This window comes from Macadamia integrifolia, chromosome 2, assembly GCF_013358625.1.
Source record: "Macadamia integrifolia cultivar HAES 741 chromosome 2, SCU_Mint_v3, whole genome shotgun sequence".
Taxonomy (NCBI): domain Eukaryota; kingdom Viridiplantae; phylum Streptophyta; class Magnoliopsida; order Proteales; family Proteaceae; genus Macadamia; species Macadamia integrifolia.
In genome coordinates, this window is record NC_056558.1 from 37014270 (window position 1) to 37038671 (window position 24402).

General features: G+C 38.1%; 2 protein-coding genes across 3 annotated transcripts; both read left to right on the forward strand.

Annotated features, from left to right (window-relative positions):
* Window positions 1-1490: 1490 nt before the first annotated feature.
* LOC122072189 lies at window positions 1491-16154 on the forward strand. 2 transcript variants are annotated; one of them, XM_042636759.1, is made up of 13 exons: window positions 1495-1793; window positions 2315-2480; window positions 2568-2630; window positions 2801-2909; window positions 4378-4482; window positions 4562-4638; window positions 4741-4870; window positions 5582-5654; window positions 5767-5958; window positions 13651-13771; window positions 14285-14509; window positions 14586-14647; window positions 15865-16154. In XM_042636759.1, the coding sequence occupies exons 1-12, from the start codon at window positions 1705-1707 to the stop codon at window positions 14628-14630; spliced, it is 1395 nt and encodes a 464-aa protein (XP_042492693.1). In that variant the 5' UTR covers window positions 1495-1704; the 3' UTR covers window positions 14631-14647; window positions 15865-16154. The 2 variants fall into 2 exon arrangements, with proteins under 2 accessions (XP_042492694.1, XP_042492693.1); XM_042636760.1 differs by lacking the exons at window positions 13651-13771; window positions 14285-14509; window positions 14586-14647; window positions 15865-16154 and adding an exon at window positions 8820-12023 and having other exon boundaries at window positions 1491-1793.
* A 1279-nt stretch (window positions 16155-17433) lies between these two features.
* Window positions 17434-20595, forward strand: LOC122057732 (SHUGOSHIN 1-like). Its single transcript, XM_042619963.1, has 10 exons — window positions 17434-17769; window positions 18145-18314; window positions 18426-18463; window positions 18568-18676; window positions 19305-19328; window positions 19470-19538; window positions 19623-19664; window positions 19767-19869; window positions 19964-20027; window positions 20106-20595. Exons 1-10 carry the CDS (start codon window positions 17724-17726, stop codon window positions 20410-20412), a joined length of 972 nt encoding a protein of 323 aa, XP_042475897.1. The 5' UTR covers window positions 17434-17723; the 3' UTR covers window positions 20413-20595.
* Window positions 20596-24402: the final 3807 nt, after the last annotated feature.

The window sequence follows — 24402 nt, forward strand, 5'->3', positions numbered from 1 at the left end:
TCTTCTCTACATTTTCTACCAAGTGAAATAGGAATTTGCCTATGATTTTTTTATTTTCCAGCAATGGGGCTGAGGGACCGATATGATGATTGATTTAGGGTGAGCAGCTGACCCACTAGGAAAGAGTGATCGTAGATCAGCTCAACCATTGGTTCCTTGGTCTATGATCATCAACAAATTATTTTTATTTGTTTGTTGGGGACATCTCTCAACCTAAACAAAAGAAGGCTCCACACCTGCTTTACGTCTATGTTTTTTCTACTGACTCACCATCTTGTCTCTAAGCTTTAGTAATGAAGAAGCAAAAATACCTTGCCAAAAGAGAGTGTAACTCTTAGAACCCTGATCACAAAATTTTCTTCAAGTCATCCTTCCAAGGCCCATCTCAAAGAAACAATAGTGCAAGTGAGGTTGATGGACCCTAGATGCTCCCTCAATTTCCAAGTGGACCAGCAAACTATTAATTTCAGGTGATACCTTTACACAAACTGGCATTAGTAGGGCCTTATTGTTCTTGATCAAAATGAAACAAATATGATGCTGCCTCATAGACTTATCCCCACCAGGAGACACTGCCTGGGTATACTAGCTTGAAAATGATGTAGTTGGTGAAGAAATGATGAATGCATATCAACCTATTACCTATTAGAAAAATAAAATTGAAGAGGAAGCTTATCATGGATCGTATATTACTTAAGTATTTATACGTCCTATGTCGATACATGGTTTTTACAACCATACAATATAGGTTGTCTAATTCAAATTTATGTTAATAACATTTTAAGTAATTATTTTAAATAATTTTACCATATAAAATAAATAATAAAAAAACTATTGCAAAATTTTGTGATAACATTTTACATCATATTTTACCTCTCAGACACAAACGTTAGAAAATATTTCGATATGAAAATTTGTACATCAAAGCTAACAGAGCCACATGTAAATATCAAATTTAAGAAAAGAAAATTTTCAAGTGGAACTTCTTGAATCTTGATAAAATTTTATGAGAAAAGAGGTTCTATAAAGCAAGGCGAAATTGAAAACAAAGATGATGGTATTTATGTATGTGATTTTACATGTATATTTTCCATGTAGGAATGTCAACTCATATACTACTGAAGATCAGGATTTTCGAAGTTTTATATGCCACTTGGTTTATTCGAATTGGGCCAAAATTTGAGAGGTGAGCATGGAACCTTGGGGTCTACTTACACAATTTGGACCTAATATAACTCGCCAATGCCATTTCACATATATTTGGGCCAATCAAAACATATTTCACCCATGACGTATTGCACCTTTCTCATATATATATTGATCGCATACTTTTCACCAAAAAAAAAAAAAAATCACATACTCAACACGTCAAATTAGACTCAGTATTCTGGGCCGGTTTATCATGTAATGACCAAGCCGGAAGTAGCTTAGGGCGAACCGGGCCGTCCTATTGTGTTCTTACTTAGGAACTGAGACGGTTTTCCCGCCGATCGTGAGAGCCGGCTGCCCAATCAGACGAAGCCACGTCTCAGGTTTCACTGCATAACCAGCCCGTATATCAGTGTTCTTTTGAACGGCCGTAAGTCAGGGATTTTGGCGGGTTTCTTCTGCTTCTGGCCTTGAAACTTGAATGCATTGTTCTGGACTCTGGACCATTGTTTCGTGCCCTCGTCTCAAGAAAAGGGGAAAAGAATCAGAGAGGCCATGATGGTGATGGAGAAGGACATGGAAGCTCCTCTCGATTTCGAGCTTGAAGATCCTATTCTCAGTCCACCTGCACCCACCAAAAGAAGGTTTAAAGAAACCCTTCACTTTTCATACCAAGCATCAGTTATTAGGGTTTTAATTGTGTCTGCAAACGAAATTACGAAATTCTAGGTTTTTGATAGATTCTTGTAGCAATTGTTTAACCCTTTTGATGCTTCAGTATTCATGTCGTAACATCTACCTTGGTACGAAGCAATGATAGAATGATTGCTTTTCAATGAAGCCCGTAAACCGATAGATTTTGATTGTACTCAGAATTATTTGAGTTTAATCTTAACACTGTCAATAAACCGAAGGCGATTTGATCCAAATCTTCTCCTTTTACTGGGCTACGATTACTGACTTGGAATGAAATTTATACACAAATGTCTCTAGTTTCAGAATATGATATCTCAGTGTCAGGCATTGGGTATTTGTAAACACTGCATAAATACATTTTATTTGAAAGTAAGCTCCAATGCACTACCCTATATCACTTGTCTTGCCCATTTAATTTATTATGTTTTTATCTAATTTTTTATTTTTATTTTTGTTTTTGTTTTTGCAGGGGCAGGGATGTTGGTTTGGACGATCTTCTCAAAGACTTCTTCAAGGAGAAAAAGAAACGTGATGAAAGGGAGTTTAAACGGGCAAGATCTCGCAAATGCTATAACTCAGACGAGGATGAGGAAACTGCTCATTTATCTAAGCTTGTTAACCAATGTGAACAGAAAGTAGGATGATTTTACTCATCTATGGTTGTTTTTTCGAACTGTTTTTCGTTACAATCAGTGTAAATGCCGACTGTTACTATTTTGCAGATTCAGGAAATTGGCGATGAAGATGAGGTCCCTTTGTGGGGTCTACATGTTTTTGGAAATCAGGTTTCCTTTCTTCTTCTTTTTTCCCCCTCTGCTTATTCCTCTTTCCCTTCCTTCAAAGGTTCAAGAGAAGCTTGACATTCCCAACTTCATGCTTACACAACTATGCAAAAACTGTTATCGAAAAATTCTTATGTGTGGATGATGGCTGAGTCATGTACAATGAATTGCAGAAGACTCCACCACTGCCCGTAGGTTGCCTTGAGCTTCGCAGTTGCAAACTTTTTCAGTCCAAACTGAACAGTGAGCTCAATTTGTTGCTAGGTCTGACTGCTGAGAAAGGTACTTAGTTTCCTTGTCACTGATTTCTTCTTTGATGAGAAACCATATAGAAATTTTATTAATCAAAACTTTACAAGGTTTGCTTTGCTACTGCAACTTCTTATTTATGTTTTACCCAATAATACTTTTCCTTGCAACTTTCATCTATGTTTATATCTTTCCTTTAGCAACCAGTTAATTTGGTTGATGGCTTTCCAATTGCAACTTGCAGGAATGAATTATGTCTGCACTGTGAAACTCTAACTGATCTATAAAAAATCTTGCATGATACTGTTTTTACTAGGTCACAATATATCATTCAATGAAGAGGGGGGGGGGGAGAAGCTAGATCACAAGAAAGGGTTAGAACACTAGGATAACATTAAGGGGAGCACCATAATTTACTCTGCCGCTTTCACTTTGTTTGTTGTGATGTAAATATGTAATTGTGAGGGCACTCTTTGTCATTGTTGGGTTTCTGTTCAATTGCAGGTCTTTACTTTTGTATAGAATTGCCATTGTCAAAACTCAAAAGATGGTATTGAAATACATAGAATATAGAAAGAAAAAGTTCATAAGGGAAAAACATGGTGCAACTGAAGCACTATTTTCTGCAAATCAAAACATAAAATCTATGGGTAAAAGAATGCTACCTGGTTGTGTGGTTACTGCCTAAGACATATAAGTCCGTGAAATTACTGCCCACTCCCACGAAATAAAAAACCCCATCCACATTGATGCTCCAGCATGCACTCTCATTGGTCCCCGTGCTGGTGAAGTGCCCACACGACCAGGTAGCATTCTCTCGCCTAAAATGTAAATGCAATAGCTTAAGTTGCTATCTGTTGATGAGAACATTATTGTTAATGAATGCATGAAGCACAAGGCCGCTTAAGTTTCATTATGTGAAGCATATGATCTGTGTTTCTCACACCTGTGGTGTAAGCCTTAAGATTAAGCCTTGAAGAAGCATTTCCTCTCAGCTTTCCTTAAGTGAATATGCCTTACATGTTTTTTCTACACTTTTTCTCTGTTTCCTTTGTTTCCTCATTTTTTTTTTCTTTCCTTTTACTTGGGATTTGGGTAAGTAGAAAAGAAGATTGGTTCAATAATCATTTCATCTACTAGTTGACTCAACCTTCTGGTCCCTATTGGTTTTCTGCCCACAGATTGAGCTTTCTTCACTGCTCACCCACTCCCCATGGTTTATTTACTCTCCCATCATCTTTGAATAATATCATCCATTGAGCATGTCAATGTGAGGGAATTCATGATCTGTTTAGAAAATGCTGCTTGCTCAGCATGACAAACTTTGTAGTGACCTTTAACCAACTGTAAGCAGCAAAATGCTTATTTCATTCACCATGTCCAACTTTACAGATCGGTATTTGGTTCTTGTAATAGACATATTTATCGTGTTCACGATTTTATCTTAAAGGATTATAAGCAGCTAAATGTATCATATTACATTCTCTGTAATTTCTTGCAGGAGACGCCTTTTTTGAGGGATTATTGATAAATGGCTGGCTCCCAAAACTGGTTTTTAGGTGTGGACATGTGGAAGAACACCTAGCAGTTTGGACCTTTAATCTGAGTGTGTATTCTGATTCCTTTGTGTGACTCTATTACTTAGTTATCTGGCTTTTCATCCTATCATTATCTTTTTGTTTCAGTGTTATATTCCTCGAAGGAAGAACTGAGAGCACCTGGATGTGACTTCTGGTGTGCTATTCTTCCATCAAGAGATGAGGTGATTTTGAAAAGTTTGTTAGAAAGTCTTCTGTTGATAGATGTTATCATTCTCTGAGTTCTATTCTTTGGTCCACAACTCATTCTTATTTTGCTTATACAGGCTGAGCAACCATCACTTCAAATAGACTGGTTTCCTAGTTCTGTCAATCTAAAGCAAGCTCTTGAAATCTATGGATACCTACTGGATTCCTCATTTGTAATTTCCTCCCTTCCAGAAGTGGTCCATGCTGGTCAGTTCCTTCACCGTTAATGTCTTATGTGTATGGTATACCATTTTCATGTGCAGACACTTACTCTTCTATATATAAAAATTTACTAATTCAGTGTAGAGAAGATTTCGAAGGCAATTTCATGATTCATGTTCTAGGGGCTATGAAGTAATTTTATTGGACTGAATAGTTTGATCTTATATTGATTTTAAAAGCCACATGCTTTCTTTCATTTGCTCTGATATATGTGTTTAGCTGGGGGTTTCTATGAGATGTATGGTGAGTGTCTGACATAGATGCAGACACCAAATGTTGGACACTGCAACCCCCCCCAAAATCTAGAAACAGGACATGCTCATGTAATCTGCAAGGGAATATGTAATCCAATCTGATTGTCACATGTGCATTGTATACATTTTTAAATTGTTTGAAAAGTCAATTCTGTTTGTATAACTTGGAGCAATGAAACAAGGAAAAGAGTCTTTACATGGTGGGCCACTAGATTGGACATGTGGCTTATCAAGAGAATCCTACTCTATCCAAATGTTATAATCACCATATCATCCCCATGTGGCAGAAACAAGCACTATGCAGACCTTGTTTGTTTTCATCTCCCCCCACACCACCCCCCCCCCCCCCAAAAAAAAATGGCAAGAACAATTCCCTCAATCTATTGTACTACAAGTATCGTGCTTTTTCCTGCTGGTTTAAAATACTCAAACCTGTCTTCAGATTCTGATTGTCGAGGTCCACCCCAAAATATTAGATTTTGGATCAAATTTCTCACTGCGTGTTGTGGTGTAAGGTATGTTGCAAGAACTGATCTGTTGAACAACTCCTTAGCCTTTTTTTGGAGTGTGTGTGTGTTTTAAATATGCTTGACCTATTTGTTTTTGTTGGATTTCCATTTCTTCCAGAGGTACTTGGTCCATCTTTTCAACTTCAGAAGCTGAAGAATTTCTTGGTGTTATTATCTCCCTCTTTTTGGACCGTCAACTTCAAGGCCTGTGTTCGATTTTGTCTGAATGCATGGTGGCAATTATTGGTTACTTCGAAGACCAAGAGTGGAACATTAGCTGTGCAGAAGTAGCAAAATCTCTTGCTTCCAGGTTGTCAGTTGCAACTTACTGAATTTACAATTTGTTTGTTTTGCGGATTTGGATGGGAACTTTGCTACTAAAAATGGTCCAATATTTTTATTAAGGTCTATCTGATCTTGCAAAAGGAAGCTTAATAGGTTCTCTTTTGCCTAGTTGAATTTCAGAAATTTGATTGATTCAACTGGACCAAGTACGTGAGTATTGATGAATTCTAATTATATCAGTAATGACAGAAAAGTAACTGATAAGATGAACATAAAAGTCCCGAAACTCTCATGTTCAGGGAGTGGCAACTAGCCAGATTCAGTTACAACTATAAATGATTAATCTTGAGAGAACATCATGGTTAGAGTGGTTATATCGTCTTTTACCTTCCTCATACTCTCATAATCAGTTTAGGACAATGTTTGGTTCTGTTGTCAATGAATTATTATAATCATAAACTTCACAATTTAAGTGACAAGGTGGAAAGGTAGACCCTCTAATTTGTTGCTGCAGTTGGGTTATGAACTTATCACAATCCTACTCATCCATTGTTTATAATCCGTTGCTCTTGCATCTTTAGAAGACCTCATGTGGGCTCATGGTTCAGCTGGACCCTTGTGCCCGTAAAAGGGGGGACATACTCCCTGAAATAACTGAATACAGTGAATACAATTTGACTTATGAAAATTGTTGATTTTAGTGCTATTCCCAAACAGGGAATAGTGCTAATATTAGCGCCTACGACAGGGACCATTTGGTCCTTGTTATGTTTGTTTGGGTCTTTTTGGGATTTTTCTTATGTAAGTGGGGGCCTTTATTGTCTTTCCTCTTGACCTAATATTATATATTCATAAAAGAACCTGAGATTAGATTCATATTGAATTAATCTCAGGTTGCTTTCCATTCTTGAGACTTCCTTTGGTTACTTCATCTTCTTCCTCACTTCTTCTCTTCTTCTCATCTTCTCTTTTCTCTCTCTCTTTTCATTCTTGTTTCTGGTTTTCTGGTTTACTACAGCTTCTGAGATTGTAACATGGTATCAGAGCTGCTATAGTTAAATTAATCGGGTTCCGAAGACAAGAAATCTGCCGGTTACGATTTAGAGGTTCTTCTTCTTGGTGCGCAGCCACTCATTGCTGCAACTGCTATTATCTAATCCCTAATGGAGTGATTTTTTCCTTGTGAAAATCTACCTTGCCTTTACTGTTGGAGTAAGTGGCTGATTGCTTGATGATTTGAAGCTGCCGCCTCTCCTTCTTCTATTTTACTCTACCTATATGATGGCGGTTAGGTTTGAGGCTGCTGTTCTTGATTGATTGATCTAGTTTATCCTACCTATATGAGTTGGTTGATGCATATGTGTGCTTGCTGCCGATAGTGCTTATTGATGCTTATGCTTGCTTGCTGCCGATATATTTTATTGATGCCTACATGTTTAGATCTGAGTTGTGGTATGGAATGTTGGATTGAATGCTAAGTTTCAGATCTGAATTGCATTACTACCTATCTGGATACGTTCACCCGATTGGTTGCTAGTCACTCTACTTGATTATCAAGGCTGGGACTGTGCCTGCTACTACTTCTACTATTGCTTCTTCTACATCAGATAATATCAATGCCCAGATCACCTCTATCAAGCTCAAAGGGAGCTCGAACTATCTTCTTTGGGCTCAGTCTGTTAAGGTGTATTTATTAGCTAAAGGTAAACTAAGCTATATCACTTTAAGTATGACAATTGGATGAAGGAGAATGCCTTGATTCTGATCTGGTTGTGGAACAGTATGGAACCAGATGTAGCTGCCAATGTTATGTTCCATTCTACAACCAAGGGAGTATGGGATGATCTGAAGGAAACAAACTCCCAAGGGAAGAACATGACACGGATCTATGACATATATGAGAAGCTTTTCCAGTTTCGTCAATCTCACAAATCCCTCTCTGAGTGTTACAGTGCCTTTAAGGGAATGGTAGAAGAGCTTAGTATCCTCCAGCCTTTGACTACTGATATTGAGAAGTTGAAGGCTCAGCGGAATGAGTTCTTCGTTTCCAAAATTTTGGCCAGTCTGGACAATGATCTGAAGGCAGTAAAGGGCCATCTACTTGCTGGTGATACGGTTCCTACTCTGAATGATGCTTTTTCACGACTACAGCGTATCACCTCCTCATCTAAATCTGATCAGCCTTCCAGAGATAATTCTGCATTCTTTGCTAACAGTGGTCGTGGGTGCGGTTGCGGAGGAGGACGTGGTCCTATGGGTTGAGGTTCTAGTGGGCAGTCCTCGGATTGCACCGGTCGCCAGTGTACTTACTGTGGGAAACCTAACCATACTGTAGAGACGTGCTGAGCCAAGCATGGCAAGCCAGAGTGGGCAACTCAGTTAGCCAATCATGCAGTGTTTGATGATGGTACTGATACTGTATCTCCGGCGACTACTACACCTATACCTGCTTCAAGAGATTTTTCTACTAGTATACGCGATGACATCAACCAGTTACTTCGGCCCTTGCACTCTCTTGAGGCTTCTTCTAGTACATCCCAGGGTGCCTTCACATCCGCTGCTACCTTTGCTCATGCAGATACATCAACCCTTCTTTCCATTACATCTGCCCCCTGGATCATTGATTTAGGTGCTTCCGCTCACATGATTGGTAAACCATCACTTTTTTAGACCTTTTCATCCAGTGCTAGTTCTACATCTGTCATTCTTGCTAATGGTACATCCACCCCTATCCTTGGATATGGTATTATTATTTCTCCTACTTTATTACACTTATCGTCTGTATTACATGTACCTCAATTTCCGTTAAGCATTCAATCTGTGAGTCAATTGACTAGATCTCTCAATTGCTCAGTAACCTTCTTTCCCTCTTATTGTATTTTTCAGGATCTTCACTCCAGGAAGACGATTGGTGGAGGGTGTGAAAAGGATGGATTGTATTACCTCAACAGTGGTTGTTCTCCCACTTTTGCTGCCGCTACTGCTGTTGGGGATGTCTCTCAATTCCAATGGCACTGTCGTCTAGGACACTTGGCCTTACCTAGATTATAGATTTTGTTTCTCAGTTTTCTACATGTTTCTATATTAGAGTGTGAGGCCTGTGAGTTGGGTAAAAACCATCGCATGTCTTTTCCATCTCGATTAGTGTTTCGTAGTCCGTTGTTGTTTTCTTTAGTTCATTCTGATATATGGGGTCCTTGCAGAATTAGTAATAGGTTTGTGTTTCACTATTTTGTTACATTTGTAGATGATCATTCTCGCCTTGCATGGCTTTAAATGTTAAAGGACAGATATGATTTTCTATCTATGTTTCAAAAATTCTATAATGAAATAAAATCTCAGTTTGGCATTTCCATTAAGATTTTCCCTTGTGATAATGCTTTAGAATATGTTCAAAATGATAGTTCTGACTTTTGTGATACCCATGGCATGATTCATCAGACTAGTGCATATACCCCACAACAAAATGGGGTTGCAGAGCTCAAGAACCGGCACCTTCTAGAGGTAGCTCAGGCTATTATGATACATATGCATGTTCCTAAGCATTTTTGGAATGATGAGGTTTTAACCGCATGCCATTTGATTAATCGCATGCCTTCTTCTGTTCTGTTGAATAGGTTTCCCTTCTCTATCTTATACCCTACTCTACTCAATTTTCCTCTTCCTCCCCGGGTTTTTGGGTGTGTGTGCTTTGTTCACAATCTTCACATGCATGTGGATAAGTTGTTTCCACGGGCTGCTAAATGTATTTTTTTTTGTTACTCTCATACCCAAAAAGGATACAAGTGCTATGATCCTGCTACTCACCGGAACTTTGTAAGTGCCGATGTGACCTTTTTTGAAGGTACTTCTTTCTTTTCTTCATAGGTGTCTCAGCCTACTGAGGAGTGGTCATTTACCTCTCCTCCCATTCCATCCCTTATACCGATTCCTGATGCCCCTAGTACAGTGCACCTGTTCCACCTCGTTTACAGGTTTATCGGCGCAGGGCAAGGGTTGGACAGTCCAATGGCAAGGTTATTGATCCAGCTACTACACATTCTCCATCGCTCCCTTCCTCTGGTGAAGTTCTTGCTTTTGATCCATCTGATGACTTACCAATTGCTAGCAGGAAAGGTATACGTTCTTACACTCAGAAATCCTTGGTTGTTTACCTTATTGATAAGTTTATATCTATCTCTCACCTTCCACATTCTATTCATGGCCTTGCTCTATCTCTTTCTACTAATCTTGTTCCCCATACTCATACTGAGGCTCTCCATATCCCTGGATGGAAGGGTGCCATGGATATAGAAATGGATGCTCTCTTGAGTCGTGGTGCCTGGAGTCTAGTAGATTTACCTCCTGGTAAGGACCTGGTGAAATGTCGTTGGGTCTACACTGTTAAGTATCACTCTGATGGCTCTATTGAGCGGTTGAAGGCTCGCCTGGTTGCCAAGGGTTACACTCAGACTTATAGTGTTGATTACTTTGAGACTTTCTCCCCAGTTGCTAGACTTAACTCTGTTTGTGTTCTTATCTCTCTTGCTGTCAGCTTTGATTGGCCTTTATTTCAGTTGGACATCAAGAATGCCTTGTTGTATGGTGATCTATAGGAGGAAGTTTATATGGAGCAACCTCCCTATTATGTTGCTTAGGGGGAGAATAAAGGTCGGGTGTGTCACTTACACAAAGTGATCTATAGTCTCAAACAATCTCCTCGAGCATGGTTTGATAAGTTCAGTGTTACCATAGTCACTGTATATTGCTAGCAATCCGGTCTTCCACGAGAGGACCAAACATATAGAGGTGGACTGTCACTTTGTTCGTGATACTGTTCTAAAGAAGCTGATTGAGACTCTGTTTGTTTCATCTAAGAATCAGTTGGTTGATATGTTCACCAAGTCCTTATTTGCTCCTAGCTTCCGCAGTAGTTGTACCAAGCTGAGCATGGGAGATTTATATGCTCCAGCTTGAGGAGGAGTGTTGATTTTAGTGCTATTCCCAAATAGGGAATAGCGTTAATATTAGCGCCTACGATAGGGACCATTTGGTCCTTGTTATGTTTGTTTGGGTCTTTTTGGGATTTTTCTTATGTAAGTGGGGGGCTTCATATTGAATTAACCTTAGGTTACTCTCCATTCTTGAGACTTCCTTTAGTTACTTCATCTTCTTCCTCTCTTCTTCTTCTCTTCTTCTCTTTTCTCTCTCTTTTCATTATTGTTTCTGGTTTTCTGGTTTAGCTACAGCTTCTGAGATTGTAACAAAAATAAATCTATAAACTATAATTTGCTAGTTGCCACAACAACTTATCCCCTCTGAGATGATTCACAACAACATTAGGGTATGGTTATTGCAATAGGTATTCTCGGAGTGAAACCAGATCTGCGCAAGTCTAGAAAATGAAAGACTAACCTGCGGCGGGCAGTTTCGAGCATGGTTTTGGTCAGGGCTGAAACCAAGATATCTTGGCCAAAACCATGTATTTTTTTAGAAAGTTTCGGGGTTGGGTTTCGGGGGCGGGTTTCGGGGGCCATATGGCCAAGTTAGGTCCTAAAACTTATAGGAATCCTATTTTAGGCCTTCGAAAAATAGTAGAACCACTAGATTTAAAAAAATACACCGAAAATGGTAGTTTGACTTTGGATCCTAGGTTGGTAGTCTACGCTGTATACAATTTCTACCCTAGGTTATTCCACATAATATTTATTTACTATAACATATCTAATTCAAGTAAAACAACTTAAATAAGCATTAGGAATTAAAAGACATCAAATTATAAATCATTAATCATAAATAGTTTGTTAGTAATTGTTACAATTTACAAAGAGACATATATCAGAGTAAACAATATTACAATACGAGTGGATGACTCACCTTATGCCCATCCTAGAGTCTTTACTCCTAGTATTAAAATGGGTGCCGGACTGGATCATAACCACTATATTGTTGCTGATTCCGAATCAAGTTTTCCTCCTATTGAATCACGAAAGCTGACCATGTCGTTGTATAGCAGAAGAAACACTCAAAATCTTGGTCTTGAGCAACAAATCCTCTTATTCCAAGCTTGTTTGGGTAAGATTTGGTCAAAAGTGGGAGCAAATAGGAGTTTTTTTTTTTGGGGGGGGGGGGTGGGGGGGTGGGGGAGTGGGGGGTTCTTCACTAGTGGACAAGACAGCCGAGACTGGGTCGAAATTTTGTTGAATTAAAGTATTTAAAATAAGTGTCTTGTAACGTTTTGTCTGAAAAAAGCCAAAACAAAATATTGGACTGAATTTTTGGCAAAATGCCGAAAAATTTTGGTTTCTGTTTTTAGTTTTTTATATATGTTTGTAAGGTGCTACAGCCTCGCACATGAATATTATGAATGAAAATTGGGCCTTTTGGTTTTATGAGATTCAGAGCTTTTCTGTTGTGGTGATTCTAAGGTAATCCAGGTGGTGATTCTTGAATTGCATATCCTCTTTTCTCTTGTTATTCCATTAGTTTAACACTTAACAGGTCTGAATTTTTTCTTTGATTCCCGCGCATGCTTTTCTCTTTCATTCTGCTTTTTTAATTAAATCTAGTTCTGTTTGGCTGATTCCTATTCTGCTAAGCTTTAAATCTGTCTTCTGAAATCTGTTTTAACTTTCTAGTTGAAGTTCAGTTTCAGAATTGCTTTTTCTGGTTTGAATTCAGGCTTCCTACCTGAAGTCAAACTCTTCTAAATCTTCAGTTTAGAATATGATTTTTAAGTACTAATTTCAGTTTTGGGTATAGTTCTAAGTTCTGAGTCTGGTTTTGTTTTCAAAATCTTAATTTGCCATCAATTTCCAAGTCTCCTATTCCTAGCATGATTTCTTGTAAACTTGTATTCTGGTTTTTGTTTCAACTTCTTATCTCAGAATGCTATTCTGTTGTTAATGCTTATTTTATACTGATGCTTATTTATTACTCATTTACTCTGATCATTTTCCATTCTCATCTGAAACTGAAGAATTGTGTTATCGGTTTCTGGTTCTTGAGTTATCCTAACTTCAGTAGGATTCCTTAATAGTTGGTAATCTGACTGTTGAATTGCTCTTGATTTTCTGATATTTGAGTTCTCTTAAATTCTGGTTGTTCCTTTATCCTGCGATTCTAGAAAACTCTTGGTTTTCTAAACCCTACACTTTAGGTGGCTAGAAATTGTCATTAAAGGCTATCTTGGTCTTAAAAAGGTGGTTTTAAACTTTCTAAATATGTAATTTACATAATGTTTGGTTTTCTCTACAAACAATGTCACACGACATGCTTTGCTATGAATGGATTTTCCCCCTATCCAGATAGTATGCTTTTGCAGATATATAGAGATGAAATTAGATGGGGGATCGATGATTAATCTTGCTAGTCATTGACAAACTGCTTCTTGGATTATGATCGCATGTTCCTTGAAGACCTAACGTATGTAAAGTATCTTATCTTTACTATGTATTGAACATCAACCAAATTGGAGTTGAAAAATTAATATGCTAAATCATGGTAGAAAATATTCACCTTGTATCTGCTACACATTAACCCTGAGATTGTAAACTTAAACACCATAGGCAAAGATGACGGTTAAACTCCATTGCTAGACGCACATGCGGGTCTTGAATATTGGACTGTAAGACCTTTTGCATAATTCCATCGAGTATTCGAGTCATCATTATTTTGTTTTGGCATGTATGGCAGTTTCTGTTTTACTTAGTGATTTTTGTTTTTGTTACAAATACAGATTGCCGAAGGACTTGAACTGCTTCAGAGTCGTGGAATGCATCTCAGGTGTTGACACCCGTACTAAGCAGCTTAGACGTGAAGTTGCCTTTCAAATTCTCGTTAATTGCCTTGATAGAAAGGTAGCTTATTTCATATGAAAGACCAAAGGCATATTCACCATCTGACCCTATGACATGTGAAATATCTTTGCTGAATGAATTTTGCACTTCTTATTCACCTTCTGGCCCTCAACATCTCCCTTCTATATCATTGACCAACATTTTTAACATTTTTGTGCATCAATTTTTAATGTTCTCACTCCCTGCTTTTATGCACTTGCGCAAAAGGTTTTTTATATGGTTAAAATCATCTCTTTCAGGCACACGGAGGATAAGAATATTATTGCTAGAGAACCATTCATACTTAATGCCAATTTTCTTTTGTTGTGGCCCACATGTGAAGAAAAGCAACTTCTGCCGTTGTGTGTCTATACTACAAAAGTCCCTAGTAAAATAGAGTTTCTAGTAACAAGACATGCTATTCCAGTTGATGACAGACTGCCTCACTTCTGGTTGATTTTCTATTTTCCATCTTCTACACCATTTTAAAAACTACAGTTTGACCAATTTATATCTCTTAATTCTTTGTGACAGCTTACTAGTGCAGAAGAAATCCTTGCATGGTTTATGTCAATCAATATGAGAGACAAAACTTGTGATTATTTCAAGGTGTATATTTACTTAGCTCTGGCAGAGAATTGGCTATTTTCCAACCCTCTAATGGAAGAGAAACCAGTAATTCTTGAAATGTGGAGTGCTTTTCTTCGGAATTGTTCCTGCCAAATTACCAACAGAGATTTCAGTTCTTACGCGTCAAAGGTGCAACATAACCATCTTTGCATTTTCTCTGTTACATAGTGGATTTCAGACTATAATATTTAATTTTAACCTACAGGTCCGTAATAAAGCTTCTTATATTCTGCAAAGCACCATCCACTGACAGGGACTGTGAATAAGGTATTTAATATTTCTCTCTTTTCAGAGCCCTATCATTCTCCTCCCTTTTTTAATTGTAGCAGGGGCAATGCTGCTACGAGTGCTTTTCAAGTTACAGCCGCGAAGTTGGATCTTAATTTTTGAGGGCACCAATCATTAATGACAAATTTCCGCTGAATTTGAATTGACTGTTTGTAATTATAATTTAGTCACATACAGAATGGCAGAAATGCTTGTTTTCTTTCATTCCATTTAAACAAAAAGCTGTTGCTGGAACCTAATTGTGGCATGCTTGTGTTTAAACAATAAGGTGGTTTCTCCCCAGTCCCCATCCCACCCACCCTACCCCACCCCACCCCACCCCACCCCACCCCACCCCACCACTTAAATTCTTGTTAGAATTGAAAATGTTAGAAGAATGCAGCATGAGAATTGTTAGGCAACTGAGGATTTATTGAATTCTAGCTTTTGGGTGAAAAGAGGAATTTATAGGCAATAAATACTGGGGAAAAAAATTTGCATGTAGCCTGTTTTAAAGGTTTTAAACAAATCAGAATGAAAATTTTCTGTTTAAAAGGGCCAATGTGTAAATCCTGGATGGGGAACCTACATTGCAACATATCCAGGTCCCTGCAATTCCCTTGGAACATGCTGATCCAGTAGCAAAGCCACTCAATTGATAATTTCTAGAGTGGAATATAAAAAACATATCTGGCTAAGCTTCTCGCGCCAGCTTATAGGTGAGAGGCTATTATAAAAATGGCACATGTTGGATGGGATTCTGGTGCTTCTGCTTCTGGGGACATAATCCAGCTTATTCTCCAAATGCCCCAGTGGGGGACGGGTGCTTATGGTGGTAAAGATTCTGATCGGAATAATCTTATTAGGTGTCCCCTTTTGATCACCTTAAGCCGGCTTCTAGAAGTTGAAAAGCAGAAGCTTGAAAAACTTGGCCAAACATGCACTAAGCCTTTTTGATAGTTTGGAAGCAGTGCTCTTTATTGGATGATTTGGTTCATCTGTCTGCTGCAGTCTTTGTGGCTGCAGGCAACAGTATAAATTGCTTATCAGTTGAATTGTCTGCTTCTGCATATGGGAGATAACCTGGAATCATAATAACAAATTAACTGGGACTACCACATGGTTTCATTTGTATTTGTCCATGTCCTAACAAATGTTGTCCTAGTCTATGTTTCAGGGGAAGCTTGAATATTAACTTCATTCCATGTTTACTGCAGGGAAGACTAGTGGAAGATTTTTGAGTCACAAAATTAGTGACTTTACAGTCTCTGATTTACACGACATGATGAAACTTGCTGTTTGTGGCGGCTTCATGGTTTCAATTATTAGTTGAATGTGTACAAAATTAATGTGTTCCTGTAATTAAGTTCGGGGACTCACAGTGTCTTGCCATGCATTAACATTTTGAGTTCAGCATCTCTACTAATTCTGGTAGTAAAAGCAGAAATACAACTTGTAATACATTACTGTTCATGTTAGTGTATAAAAACATGTTTTCCCCCCCTCAGGAAGAGGTAAGAGAGATACTATATTAACAAAGAGGAATAATGATATACAAGAATGGCTGGAAGACACTACCTCAGATATCTTTTAACTGTTGATGTCTCTAAATAAATATACATTGATAGACCTCTGTAATCATATCCTCCTTAAATGGAGAATACTTTTTCACCAGGGTTGGGGTTTGAAGACCTTGGATAACAAATCAGCTGGCTGGTTACATTTCCTGTTTGTACATTTAAGGGAGAATCAGTCAAGGAACTTAAGCTTATTGATATCATGCAAGAGTGCTCAGGTTACCCAAGGAGGCCTCTTTTTTCTCCATAATAAATTGCACAGCATTTAGGGAATCAGATTGAAACATAAATGCAGCAAAATCCCCCCTAACCAAGAATTCATCAGGCCTACTTGGAGAGCCTGGAGCTCATGAACTATGTGACCATTCAGGCTGAGCATTAGCTACAACAACAAACACAGGAATGCCACTACTATCACGAGCTAAAATCCCATTGCCACCCCAATCAATGAAGTAGGATCCATCAGAAGTCGAGCATATTCAGTACCCTTTTTTGTTCTTTAAAAGAGGGGGGGGGGGGAGAAGAGTTTTAAGTCTGACACAAGGCTTTGAACTCTTACATCTATGAACATAGGGTGGCCAAGAACAGACCCTTAATCCATGCAATCTTTACATCCAGACCATACTTCTGGTTTGGCTTGCTTTTAATGTGAACCAATCAGGTTCACGTACGAGAATGTTCTCGTACATCCCTGGTCTGTGGATTTAGAATCTATTAAATGAAGAGAGAGAAAAGTGATTCTAAATCTATAGACCAAGGACGTTCTAGTACATTTTCAAACGCGAACCTGATCCGCTTTTGCTGTTAACTTGCTTCATGGCCCCATGAATGTGTTTCTAAGTCAAAGAACTAAAATTTTCCTATGTTCGCACAATGACCAATGGAAGCCATGAGGAAGAGACCCAAGATTTCATATTTCATTTAATAAAGGGGGAGAAGATTGCTCATTTTATCCTTCATATGTCTGGGTGCAAGGCCCCACAAAAAGGGATTTGCTGGCTTGCTGCCAGGCTGCTTAACCCTGCATCAGCACAGGAGCCAATGAAAACGTGCAGAACACTGGGCATAAGCAGAGGGTGGGATGGTTATTTCACTATCCCATACCCCATGTGTATGGACGTAAGGGACGGTGCAATGGAGGGCTGGCCTTCTAATTCCCAATCTTCTTTTTTCCATTATTTTACATCGAACAAACGGAACCTACCAAGGGCTGAAACCTAGTTTCGTCAGGTTCGGATAGTAGTTTGATTTTAAAAACTGGTTCGGATGAGGTTTGTCTCTTTGCTTCGGGAAGCCGTTAGACTATTGAACATTGAAGTTCCCTTTTTGCCTTAGAAGAATCAAATCCCTCCTTTGATTCAAAACTTCTTTCCTCTTTCCCCTTCCCAATTTTTCTCCCTTCCCACTCCCTGTAAGAAGGAGAAAGTGAAAGAGAACTAAAGAGACACAGATATCGAGATAAAGAGGTTCTGGTTCTCTCATCTTTATCTTCTTCCTCCATGGAAGGGTTTTTCGTTCTTGATTCTGAAGACCCTGGGGTTGCAGGTAATCTTTTCTTCCCTATTTGTCTCTCCTTTTTCTCCATCTTTTATGGTCTTGTTTCATCGTAATCTTCCTTCTTATAGCTCCATCTTTTGTCTATAACGGAAATGGTAATCTTCCGAACTCCGATTTTCCCTCTATCATACAAATCTCTGTTGACCCAGATGAACCTTCGAGTGAATCTCCTCCTTGCACTACCCTGTCCTTCGTTTTCATCAATTTGAGTTCAAATGAAACTTACATTCTGTAGGATCGTCTGATTGTTGCCTGCTGGAAATTGGTTTTTTTCTTCTGTCTCACTCCATATTTCTAGGGTTCGTTTGAAGTGCTCGTTAGGGTTTGTTAGAGTGACTTGTTAAGTTCATGTCTTGGTTACAGGGAATATGAGAGGAGATAAAATGGCCAAGAGATCTTCTTTGGGAAATGTCGTGATGAAGAGGCTCTCTGACATAACCAATTCACAGCATAGACCCAAGTCCCCTTGCCTGAAAGAAAATCCCGGACCTGTTTCATCCACGGTTAAAGAACAGATCGAAAAGATCTTGAAGGTATTCTATCTACGCTCTACTATTTTATAATTCCTATTCTGTTTTTGCCCATCTCTTGTGGTGTGGTCGCTTTAGCTTAGTGGGAATTTCTCATACGGACTTGTGACTCAGGAAAACATGGGGCTGTTGAAGCTTCTGGCAGAAAAGAAGTATCCTTTTTCATGATTAATTTATTTCCACTCACATTTTGCAGTTTTAATTGTTTTTGTTCTTCATGTTGTATTTTTCATTGAGTCTCCTTAACCTTTGGTAGCAAAATCATCGAATTGAGTGGGATTGAGTTGCAGAAATTGCGGATGACCATGCAGAAACTTCAGCAACAGAATTGGCACCTTGCGCAGTCCAATAGTCAGATGTTAGCAGTATGTTTTACTTTTCCTATTCTCAGTTATTATTCTGGTCCCTTTGTCATTATTTTCTTGTTTATCCATGATGTTTTGGAGTATTTTATATAATTCAGTGAACAAACAAAATCTCTGGAAAACAAAAAATTCCTTTTTCAGAAGAACATTCATTTCATCTTAAGATTAGCTTCCCCTAACATTAGTTTACCAGATGCAGAATTCTTCCGGCAAACAGTAATTGTTTAAACCTAGGCAGTTTGTGGCCCCAAAACCAAAAATGAAATGTTGATTTATGGAAATTTACTACATTTGCTTGAAAAAGGAACTTTCTCCTTTAATGATCTAACTGGAAAATTTTTGGATTACCAATTTACACTCCCATGGTCCTTCAGCCTAAGATCAGGTTGTTGGGCCCAAATAAATAAATAAAAAAAAAAAAAATTCTAGGCAATTTCTGCATTTACCAGAAGAAGGCTCTGGTTCCTTTGATGTATGACAACATGGTCGATTTATAAATTTGCACTCCCCAGCCCACAGCCTAAGATCAGTTGTCCCTTTAATCACCTAACAATCCACCTTTTTTCTTTAGAAGATCCCTGTGATTAGTTTTAGAATATTTATTGATAGTATTTCTCCTAATGTGCAGGAACTGAACTTGGGTAGAGACAAGGTATGATTTATGCAATGGATTTCCCACCCCCCCCCCCCCAAAAAAAAAAAAAATGAAGTAATTTGGTTTGTACTAGCTCTCTAAATCTGTAGTTTGGTAGTTATCCTAAATATTTTTATTTTGGCTTTGTTTTGTGTGCAGCGAAAAGCATTACAGCATGAACTTGGATGTAAAGAAGCCCTGCTTACAGCAAAGAACCTAGAACTGCAGGTGAGGTTTACCTATGTTTTTTTTGTATGCTCTGAGGAGTATCATTCACATTAAATGTCTTGCAAAATAATTCTTATTTTGCAGGAGAAAGAGAAAAGGATAACTTCTCAAGATACTAGCACCAAGGTATTGCAGAAATCTAGTTGATTTGTTTATTTGTTGCACCTTTTTAGAAATAGTCTCTGCTCAATTCTTTAATACATACACTGTTTTATGGTGTCACTATAGGAGGGAACAATTAAGGGTGAGAAAGAATCAAGGGAGTCCTTACAACCTAATTTTGACAATAGGACTTGTAATCCAAACAGGAGGCGCCAATCAAGGAATCAATGTAACTGCTGGAACTTGGCCTTGTCCTTGCCTTGATATCTTTATCTCATAGGTTTTCCCTGTATCTTATGTCAAAATTTCTGAATTTCTTGTAGCAATTGGATCTGCAACTTCTGCAGCCCAACAAGGACCACAGAAGGAGAAGGCTGATAACAAAAGGTTTGTTTTTTGATAATATATTTTAGTGTCGCTTTGTTACACCAACTGGGATAAACATGTCTATCCTTTTTGCAACAGGCTTTGTTTAAGAAGGCAATCTGGTAGGTTAAAATCTGAACAGCCAGAACCTACTGAAGACTTATTTGAGATAGAAGATGCTAAATTTTCACTGTGTCCACTGCTTGATGATCAAATGCTTGAAGATGGTACTAATTCACTGGAATCATCAAGTGGAAAAGCAGAGAAAGAAGGAAAGAGTGCACCGAAGTGTGAAACTCAATTATTCCGAAGATCATCTATAGGCAGGCCTTTGCGCAAGGCTGCTGAGAAGGTGCAGTCTTACAAGGAGGTGCCCCTTAAAGTAAAATTGCGAAGATCTGAGTGAGTGGAAACAACCAACTCCTACCCCTGTTTTAGTAGGCATCATGCCCTGTGCTGTGATTTTTTTTCCCTACACTTTTCTGTAGAAGTAATCTGTGATATTATTCACTGTAAGCTGCACTACTTTTTTCTTCATCATCTGCTGATGGTGAACAAAAGGGTACCATTAATGAATATTATTTGGTCATCTTTTTTTGAGTTCATTAGCATTAAAACAGTGAGATGTTATTTGTTTACCTTTTTCTTCCTGGACATAAATAAGTTAAAGAAAAGAAAGAATACTTGCTATGGTGTATGATGCTATCACGCATTGCCAAAACAAATTTTTTAACATGCTGCTTCTTTCTCCATTATTGACTTGAAAATGTGCTTTATCAAGACGTTAATAACTAATCACAAGAGGATGATAAGAGTTATTGAGGGCACAAACTACGTTCTAGCTCTATGAATGTGGTTTGCGAGATAAAAAGGTTGAAATTGGTTTGATCAATGAGTTCAGCAACAGCACTGAAGAAATATGTCATGAAAGGTAGTCTTGAAGAAAAAAGCAAAGTGAGGTTGATATATCTAACAAGAAAATGTTTTGAAACCAGATGGCAAACCGTTTGATGAAATGATACAGAAGGGGGAACTAGTGGTAGTTTTATTTATTTTTATTTTTCTGGTGGTGGGGGGGTGCTGCATTTGGTGACCTAATCCTTCCAATTTGGAGTATCACTGCCACTCATATATCCCTCCAATTCGCACTGAGGGTGAGAGTGCTCTACATTCCTTGGATTCGCCTGCTTAGAGAAAAACCAACCTGCAGGTTTGCAATGTGCCTGAAGGTAAATTGAAATTAAGAATACAAAGTGCTTCCCCTGTTTTCCATCCTTTATTTTTAACTCATCGAAGTTTATATCTATAAGTATCTACATGCATTTTATACATATAGATTGGGTTAAAGCTTTGGCAAAGTTTTCTAGATTTGCTCATTTGGAGAGGTTTTCTAAGTAGGAAACTTTTTCTGCTGCATTGAGGTATGAACTGGCAATTCTGATTGTCGGATACTAAAAGAGTGGTCTGGATTGTCCATTTGTTAATTTTCAGACTAAAATTCAATCAATTACCCCCCCATGGAAATGTATCACTGTTTTCTTGATCACTCATTTCTTGTTATGAACCCACTCTGAAATCCTTAATTTTTCAACATTGATTTCTTCACTTGACCAAATTCGGTTGAATTAAAACATGATATGTGAGCAAGGAATCATGATGTCCATCCGTTCACAGAAATACATTTCCATTTGACCTACCACATGAAAGAAGCAAGGCCCAGTTGGAGAACCTTCTCCAAACCAGCTGGTCTAAAAACACCACTACTTAGAAACATGTCCTGTAGATTTAGTAGAGATGCTGAACTCAATGCCAACCTTTTTATATAATGAGCTATTTGTAGGTGAATTTAAATTAGGCTCAGCCGCTCAAAGTATACCTCTTGTCTTGTGGATACTAATTCCTTCTTGTTCCTCATAGGTTGTCTCAAGTACTTCTTTTTCTTGCTATTTCCTTGCATTGATACTTGATCATTAATCTGAACATGTAAATACATTTATGGGTGAATGAGTTGTTTTTTTTTTTTTTTTTTGGCATCATCTGAGTAGAGAAGCTTTCACTTCAATCGGGCTACAATGGCAGTAAGAACTACTGGGATCATTTAATCTGATACTTTTGGGGAGAAGGCAAGAAGATTGCTACTTTCATGAAGCCACTCATTCAGATTCTTCACTTTGTTGATTCAGTAGGTTACTTATTTGAAACAACAGAAAGAGCAAAAGAAATAATGAGGGGATTTTTTTAGAAGGATAGAACAAAATACTTAAACATCATCGATTGGCCACAAGAATTTTGATTATGTGAGGATGTGAGAAAAAAAAAACACAAAGTGATTTGAGAGCTAGAGAGAGAGAGAGAGAGAGAGAGAGAGAGAGAGAGAGAGAGTGCACACTAGCTTAGAGTTCAGAGGGTAGTTGTAGTGATGGAGGTGCCTCCTAGTGGTGAAGTCCAACAAATACTTTTGGGGGTGGAGGGTAGGGTCCTGAGTATAGTTTTTATCGAGGTTAAGCTAATCTTTTCTCCCTTTATTTTCATTTCTATTCTAGAAGGCGTACCTGGTGCATGAGGCTCCCGCATGTACGAGGTCTGGAGGGGGGTGGGGGAGAGAACTACGCAGCCTTACCTCTAGGATGTTGAGAGGCTTTTTTGACCTCTTGACTGCTAGGTCGCATCATTTTCTGTTCTGATGCCCGAAAAATAGCAAAAAATTACTCTCCATTTCTTGATTCTAGGGCTTTAAAATACTGGGTTCAATTCTTGGGAATGTGGATCAGATTGGCACACCCAAACGTAATTCCACTCCTGTTTCAATCCTATGGATTAGGAATTGCTAGAATCAAGAAACAAGATGCTTGTTAATTGAGCCGTTATTCTGTCAAGTGGACAAATGATGTATAGTTCTGATTGATAGATAAAAAGGACATGATATAAATAGCCATGTGTCAAATTTTAGAGTCTAATAATATTTACATGTATATGTATAGTACTCTCTAGTCCTTACTGTATACTCTTCCAACTTTGATATGTAGCAAAGCAACAAACTGTTTAAATAAGGAAAACCATGAAAATCGATGGCTCTTATATATCATGTTGTCCCAAACACTTGTGACACCAATAATTACCCTAATTTTTATCTTCTTTCTTCTTCTTTTTCTTTTTTTTCATAATGCGATTTTCTTCTTGATATCTCTTAAGGTGTAAAATAAATTGTAATCTTAATTTTTACTTTTAATTTAATATTTTTTTCTTTTGTTGAAGATTAAACCTATCATTTCAACATATATAAAGAAGTATGGATACTTTCAAATAGTCTTAAAATCTTCTTGAAAAAAGACTAGGAACATTGTCGGGCTGCTTTATCATGTATTTCTTTTCTTACCCGCTAGTGAAATTACACTTCTCCCCAACCTATTTGTGTGTCCATTGGTGCTTGCTACTAGCTTGAGGATAGCAAAAGGCGTACCTAAATATCACCCAAATCTTCTTTAATCCTCCTTCTTTATTTTTTTTTTGGGGGGTTGGGGGGGGGGGGGGGGGGTTTGGGAAAAAGCTTTATTAGAAGAAGAAGAAACTACAGTTAGGGCAAAGGATGGGTTTGCGGTCAGTATACCATATGGTAGCACCCACTATGTCTATCTCTCTCTTGCCCTTTTTGAAATGATATCCATATCCTTCCTCAATGATATCCTATCATGTGTCTCCATTGGTGTTATCCGCTAATTTACCATACACCGGCGATATACCTATCCCTCTCCCTTACAATTAATAGTGTTATGGGTAATTGAGTTATAGCCTTCCTAGCTATCTGATGAGGTATGGAGACCTTTTTATACAATTCTCTTCACCATTTAGAAGTCTAACCCAAAATCCAAAAAATAAATAAACCCCAATGCCACCTCCCTTGATCTACTCCATCAAGTCCACAATATCTTCACAATCCGTTCAAATCGTGACAAAAATGCTTCCTAACCACTTCGTTTGTTGCACTCCATTGAGAACTCCTCAAATTTTGTATCTTTTCACGCTCCTTGCATAATCAGAGTTTAAGATAACACATACACATTTACCATTGATGAGAATCAATGAAGCCCATTCGGCATAGTAAGACATGAAGAAAGAGAAAGTTAATTTACCCAAAATACAAAGAGATCTTTTTTATTTTTTAGTGCAAGAGCCAACTAATTAAGAGCCATACAAAAGATCCACATGGGAGCAAGGTTTGAGAACTCAGTATCAGGAATGGGATCGGTTAAGGCTGATATCGATCTAATACTGATCCGGATCAGACAGAAATACCCTACTTTCAATTGAAAAATCAATTTTAGATTATTTTACCCTTTGTCCATACCGATCCATCATATGGTACCGGCCAAGAATTGGATTGATCAAGGCTGATTCA